This window comes from Apaloderma vittatum, unplaced genomic scaffold (assembly GCF_000703405.1).
Source record: "Apaloderma vittatum isolate BGI_N311 unplaced genomic scaffold, ASM70340v1 Scaffold34908, whole genome shotgun sequence".
Lineage (NCBI taxonomy): Eukaryota > Metazoa > Chordata > Aves > Trogoniformes > Trogonidae > Apaloderma > Apaloderma vittatum.
In genome coordinates, this window is record NW_009729672.1 from 737 (window position 1) to 7,287 (window position 6,551).

General features: G+C 40.8%; 1 protein-coding gene across 1 annotated transcript; it reads left to right on the forward strand.

Annotated features, from left to right (window-relative positions):
• Positions 1 to 358: 358 nt before the first annotated feature.
• On the forward strand, positions 359 to 3,600 carry TMEM231 (transmembrane protein 231; the record flags this gene model as incomplete). The annotated part of the gene is made up of 5 exons (XM_009874532.1): positions 359 to 487; positions 1,807 to 1,950; positions 2,248 to 2,329; positions 2,460 to 2,561; positions 3,407 to 3,600. Coding segments are annotated over 5 exons (651 nt in total), but the record flags the coding sequence as incomplete, so codon positions are not given.
• Positions 3,601 to 6,551: the final 2,951 nt, after the last annotated feature.

Genomic DNA, 6,551 nt, shown 5'->3' on the forward strand with positions numbered 1-6,551 from the left:
GAGACAAAAGCCTGACCGTCAGTCACACATTGGAACAGGATGTGACAGGAGATCCAGCACTAAGACATGCTTTTGTAGTGTGCAGGGGAGATGGAGTGGGGCAGAAGAGACCTAAGCTTTCCCTTCCTGGGAGACATTGTATAACAGACAGAATTACAGGTTTCTTGCTTATCTCTAGCCCTGTGTCTGTCGATCAGCTTTTTGTTGCTTTCTTAACTATGCAGTTTATTGGCTTCCTTAGTATGTGCATGCTGCAGTTGTGGAGATCCCCTGGGGGTTTACGGGGCTTTTTGGGGGTTTCTCCCTATCAGAAGTTTCCTGTCTTTAAAAAAAAAATAAATCTTACTGATTCTTTTAGACCAGAGAAGATGACAAAAATCAGGATGGCAAGATGGATCAGCTGTATTTCAAGTTGGAACTTCCACTACAACCTACAGAGCACGTAGTTGGTGTTCAGCTGATGCTACTCTTTTCCTACCAGCTTTATGTGAGCGTTTTTAGTTTTATTTGTTGTGACATACAGACCCAGTGTAACATCCCAGCAATAGTTATGCAAAGGATGAAAGAGCCTTTCCACATTTGAAATTCCTTTCTAAAAGATTTATTTTCCTAACAAATATTTATTTTTCTCCTCTGCTTTATCATTCCTAGTCTAGCTCTGCTATGTATTTGATACATTTTGTTAGATTTTTTTTTTGTTGATGTTGAAGCTGTATATTCTCTTGGGCTCTAGTGCTGGACAGATGACAGAGATGCACAGCACTGGTGGGGCAGGCATCAGCTAGTAACTGAGAGTCTTGCAGAAGGATGTGCATTCTTACGTGTTGCTGTGCCTTGACATAATCAGTTTTCTGAGGTGGAGGGGCAGGATTGTTGCAGCAGCCTAAAACTCCATCGGTTTTGCTTACTTAGCAGCTCTTGAAGCGATGGTAATCATCTGCCAGGATCTTCTGTACCTTGTAACAGGGAGACAGGAAAATAAAATTCTGCTGCTATTGTGACGATGAAATTAATACCTAAAGCAGTGGGTAAAACACTAGTGCACAAAGAATCTGTGCATGCATCTGAAACGAGCAGTAGTATAGAGCTGTGTTGGATGCAGCCACAGAGATAAGAAGTTGTTTTACTAGGGAGATTAGGCTTGGCTTATCCAAGAGACTTGCTGATTGCAGATGGGCAAGCTTAGGAAGCATAGCTGTGTGGTGGAGAAAACATTGTTAGTCCTGTGAGGCCCAGAGAAAGGCCTGACAGTCCTAAATTTGTGCTGAAGTATTAGGTCGGTGATTAGTATCACAGAGAGTTCTGCTATCCACCACACCTTTGTTTTACTGTAAATGTGAAAAATTTCATTCAGGTTGAGTGGTTGGTAAGGGCTAAGGAACTTCCTTGTTTGGTTCTTATTGCAGAGCAGGAGTCCTTAGCTGACTTTGCTGAGTATTTTAAAGTGTTTCCAATTAATGTGTTGGGTCATCTTGCTGCTTTTTGTGTGTTATGACAAGTCAAATCTTTCTGTCATTAGCCACAAACTGTTGGAATTCACTGAATTTCCTGTGCTACTTTGATTAGTTTATAAAGTTAGTTAACTAACAGCTAAGGTAGTTCACTTAAGAAAGTAATTCATATTTCTTATTTGGTCTTCCCTCATTTAGACTATTGTGACAATCTGAAACTTGAGAATCAGAAAAAAATCAAACCCATGCAAAGAATCTACAGATAGATAGAAGGAGGTAGAAAGTGTGTTGCCTTTGTTTGTCCTGTCCTCCTGTCTCCCAGCTAAATTCTCTATTCTTGTGTTCACCATTTCAGAGAATGTCAACACTTGTGATGCAGAGCATGGCTTTTCTTCAGTTTTTTTCTCCTGTGCCAGGGTCTCAGCTCCATGTGAACGGAGACCTGAAACTGAACCAGAGACAGTTACTTAACCACTGTGGACTGGATACCAGATACAATGTGAGTAACCTTTTCTTTTTTTTTTTCCCCCAAACCCCATCAATTCCTCCTCTCTTTATTGTCCTAGTTCCGTAGGTGACACCCTGTTTATTTGTACTCCTGCACAAAGTGGACCCTAGAATTTTGGGACTGGTGTTTCCTTGTTAGGTTGAGAACTGGAAGAGATTATTCTGCCAGGATGTTCAGTCTGATATTTGTGTGCATTCCTTTGAGAGAGTGGTTACTTTGTGTAAGAAACTCAGTAGAATCTTCCTTGAAGAGTGGACAAATAACGCAAGTATCTCCTTATTGTAACAGGTGTCTGTGGTCAATGGCACGAGTCCTTTTGCGAGTGACTATGATTTAACAAACATCATTGCAGCATATTCGGAGAGGAACGGTAAGCCTGAACGCATAGCTGCAAACTGCAGGACAGCAGTAATTAGCAGCTCTTCTGTGAGAATTTGAGTCTGTATTAAGACTGAAACTCAACATCCCTTAACTTGGATGTTTTCCTTTCTCCATTTTAGTGACAACAGTCTTTTCAGATCCCAGCCCTGTTTGGGTGACTGGAAGAGCAACAGATACACCGTTTGTCATTAGTGCCACTATTCATTACCCAGTGGAAATTATCTTATATCCTTTGAAAACTGCATAACTGTGACATAACTGAGTTACATTATTTGGGCCTTCACATACAGGCCAAATGAAAACTGTTTTCTTCTAGACTTGTTGCTAAGCTTTTCCTTTGAGAACTAACCAAACGCTGTAGTTCTGGAGTTAACTTCATACCTATTTGCCTGTTCCTCTAGGTGGTTCTGCTTCATAACCGCTTTTTGCTTTTCTCTACTGGGAAGCTGTGCTGCTTTTCAGCCTTACTAAACTGTCCTTTAAGGCAGTTTCTCAGCCATTCACAGTGAATATCCTTAGTAAGTCTTGTGCTCTTCCAGTCTGTCGTGGTTTCCACTAGCAAAGCACGATACTGTACTCTGTGAACTAAAGCACCTTATTAGAAATCTGTATGCAAGGTAAGCTCACCAAATAATAACCCTCGCAGTGGATGTGGCAAATCTGTTATGTGTGCAGACAGATCTGACTTCTTTTTTCCTTCACAAAATAATTCTTTTATTACGTTCTTCACTCATTTTCTCAGAAAAGAACAAGCCTGTGTTTAAAGGAATCTGCATGGAGTGCGTTTTTTTACAAGGTTTGTTTACCAACAACCACTTTCTGGTGATCCAGAGACAAAATAGGCACTTTCCACACAATTGGTTTAAACGTCTTGTAGGACAGACTTCTCTGCAGCTTCTGCTACATACTGTGGTAGAAGGCTTTTAAGAGTTGCCGCACCTCAAAGGCTTTGCATTTGCCACACAAACTGATGTCTAACTTTGTGCCTTTCCACTTCTGAGTTCCTTTTTTTAATTATCACAAGGGTAGTATCAGAAGCTTCTTCATGAACAATCCTTGACTTTCTTTAAATATCAGCCAGGATTTTGGGAAATGATTAAGTTTGCCTGGATCCAGTATGTCAGCATTCTCCTTATCTTTCTTTGGGTGTTTGGTAGGATTAAAATGTTTGTCTTCCAGAATCAGGTGCTGACTACAATTCCAATATCACCAGTTCTGCCAGTGTCTCCTGTGCTGTCCTACAAACACCACCAGTCCTGAGGAGATGCCTGAGAATGCTTTAAAGAAACGCAGTTAAAAAATAGCTTTTATTCTTTAGACATTTTTTACTGGGGAAGATCAAATGTTTGTATGTTCCAAAAATGTTCTGTTCATGCTTCCTTTTTGAAACACATGTTTGTTCATCTGTTCTTCGAGGAACACTGCTTCGGGACTGAAAATTTTAATATTGTTTGACAGTTAAAGAAGAACCTAGTTATTTTTGTGCAACCAGAACACGCTTCAAAAACCAACAGAAAGCAACGAGACTGCTTTCGCATGATCTTAATTTTGCTAAGCATTGAAGACTGAAAATAATGTCCTAACAGTAACAACATAAAATGATTTTACTATCTTGTAAATTAATTCACTGCAGACGTAGAGTTCTGTCAGGAGCTATTTGTACATATGTTTATGTGCACTATAAAAGGAAAAAAAGAGTATAAGGAATGTAAAAAAAAAAAAAAGTATGGATGAGTTAAGGTCATAGCCACACTTCTGTGACTGTGGCTGTACATACTCACCAATTTAGTTATTAAATTGGGTGATGGGTAAATTCAAGGTTGACAGGAAAAAATGGGTTGTGGGTGATAGTGTCTTGCACAGTCATTTACTACTGGCATTATTCCTGTAGCACATGAATTGGGAATTTGGATTAGTAAACCACAGAAGCTTGCTATTTATTAAAAAATCCCCAACAAACTAACAAAAAACCTACCAGAGAAGCTTCAGGGTTCCAAAGCAAGTGAACAATTACTTTCAGAAGTTAAATGATAACTTAGAACAGATTAAATCAATTGTAATCACCTAGTGAGCACTGAATGAATATGTTCCTCATTCTTGTGGTGGTGGTAGGGAAGATTACTCGATTTTATTTTCTGTTTATGGGCTTACTTTTTATGCCAAACAAACTTAAAAGGGAAAACAACGCAATTTCTTCTATGCTTTGCAGTTAAGATTTAATTCTAGCAAAGCAGTGCTATGGCAGGAAAAAGTCTAAACCGATTCTCGATGCTAGTTAATAGAACCCTGAGTGTCTTTGGTTCTCCTGAATTCTTGAGAAGTGGTGCAGCTGTGAAATGTGAAGGAGCAACTTGTACAGCAGTACCCCTCTTTTAGCCATTGTCCTTTAGAATTCAGCATCCTGGCAGATTGGAGACCTGCCTATTCCTTTTTCTTTGCTGCTGCTCAGAATGGCCAGCTTCTTCTTGAACTTCTGTTTAAGCTTAAACTTTCTAGTTGTGCAGCTTGAATTTCTCCCAGCCTGTGCGTGCTGGATGGACTCCAGCCTGTTCTTCAATGCAAGTGAAACATTAATGCAGTGAGCCATGTCTTGGTTATTCAATACACTTTTATGGTTGTGAAAGTTATGTACTTACAAGTGAATTGTAAATTGTTGCAGGGAACCTTCACTGTACACACACGTATGTATATTTTGGTTTGAAATCTCCAGTTTGTTCTTTGAAGTGTGTACCTGGCAGCCTGGGACTACTGATGTTTGGCTGTGTGTCAGAGCGCACAGAGACAAAGCAACTGTCCCCTGCTCTTTAGTGTTTCTAGGCACTACGTAGGATGAACGAAGGGGCCTGTGAACCTGTTTCCCTGATATCTCAAGCTGATGTACATCTGGTCTGCTGTAGCCCCAGCTCTTCTGCCTTGCCTTGCAGTGGTGACAGTGCTTGTGTGACTGCATGAGATAATTCGAGTTCCTTATGGTGAGGCTAATCTTTACCAGATATACTCGCTTTTTCAGACAGGTCAGTTCCCTGCACAAGCGCTAGGCATGCAAGCATTAGAGTGGGCATAACCAAGGCCTACAAATCTCTGGAGAGACCACAGAACCCCACTTTGAGGGTTTGAGGTGTGGTACTGCCACAAGAATGGAATGTGTGACAGTGCTCCAAACGGAACAGAAGCCTGTTGAAAGTAGCACCTAGAACATGAAAGAGGATAATGTCAGAAGACGGTAATACTTAGAGACTCCACTATCCCGATCTCACTTTTCTCTCCTGTTGTAGCCTTTCACATTGTGACAAATGATGCTGCTCAGAGTGAATGCATGTGAGATAAGAAATGGTGAATAGGTGTGGTTCAGGAAGTAGAGAAGAATATCCTTGTGTTCTGTTTTCCTCTAGAAGGAGAAAGCTGGTAAAAATCCTCTACAGAAATTTGAGAGAATGGTTTAAGGTAAAAAGAGGAAATAAAAAAAGTTAATTGCTTGCAGGTGGTATGTAACTGTTTAGCGTGAGCTGAAGCAATCCCTCCATTTCCTTTGAAAGAGGCACATTGCACGACTGGGACCAATGAGCGAATGCAGTGTAAAAGAAGCTGATGTGACCACAGCTGGGAAGAAAAACTGCTTGTGATACCTCTGCTGTGGTAACTTCCTGGATTACTTTTATACTGACTGTAATTCTCAGTTCATAGCTCTGACTCCTTTTTCAAGCTTGGAGAGGCATTTGGCTTGGTAAGTAACCAAGTATTAGAAAAAAGGTAGGGAAGATTTATGGCTGCAGTAACAAACTGAAGTACAAGGGAAAAACATAACTGAGAATCTACTGCAACTGGCATCGAAGGAGCTTTACGAAGGAGGAGCCTTTCTTAGAAGCTTGCTTGCTAGGACACAGAAAATAAAAAGATAATTAAACATACCACTGCAGCCCTCCATAGTGCTACTACACAGATCTTCCATGTATACGTATGTCAGAGAGCAATCTAAATGCTGTTCATTAAGGAAGGACACGGGTATGTTTGGATTACTCTTACTTCTGGAAGCAGCTGAGTAAGAGGAAAAGTAAATAGCTGGTTAGAAGCCCTGTGCATAAATGCAGGTGGCTGTGGGGACGTGTAGGGGTCACGCTTCAGGAGATTTCTTCAAAGGGTGACGCTAGAAGGAAAAAAGGCACCTCGATGCTCGCTTCTGAACTAGCCAAGCAGCCTGCCGGGGGGTCGGG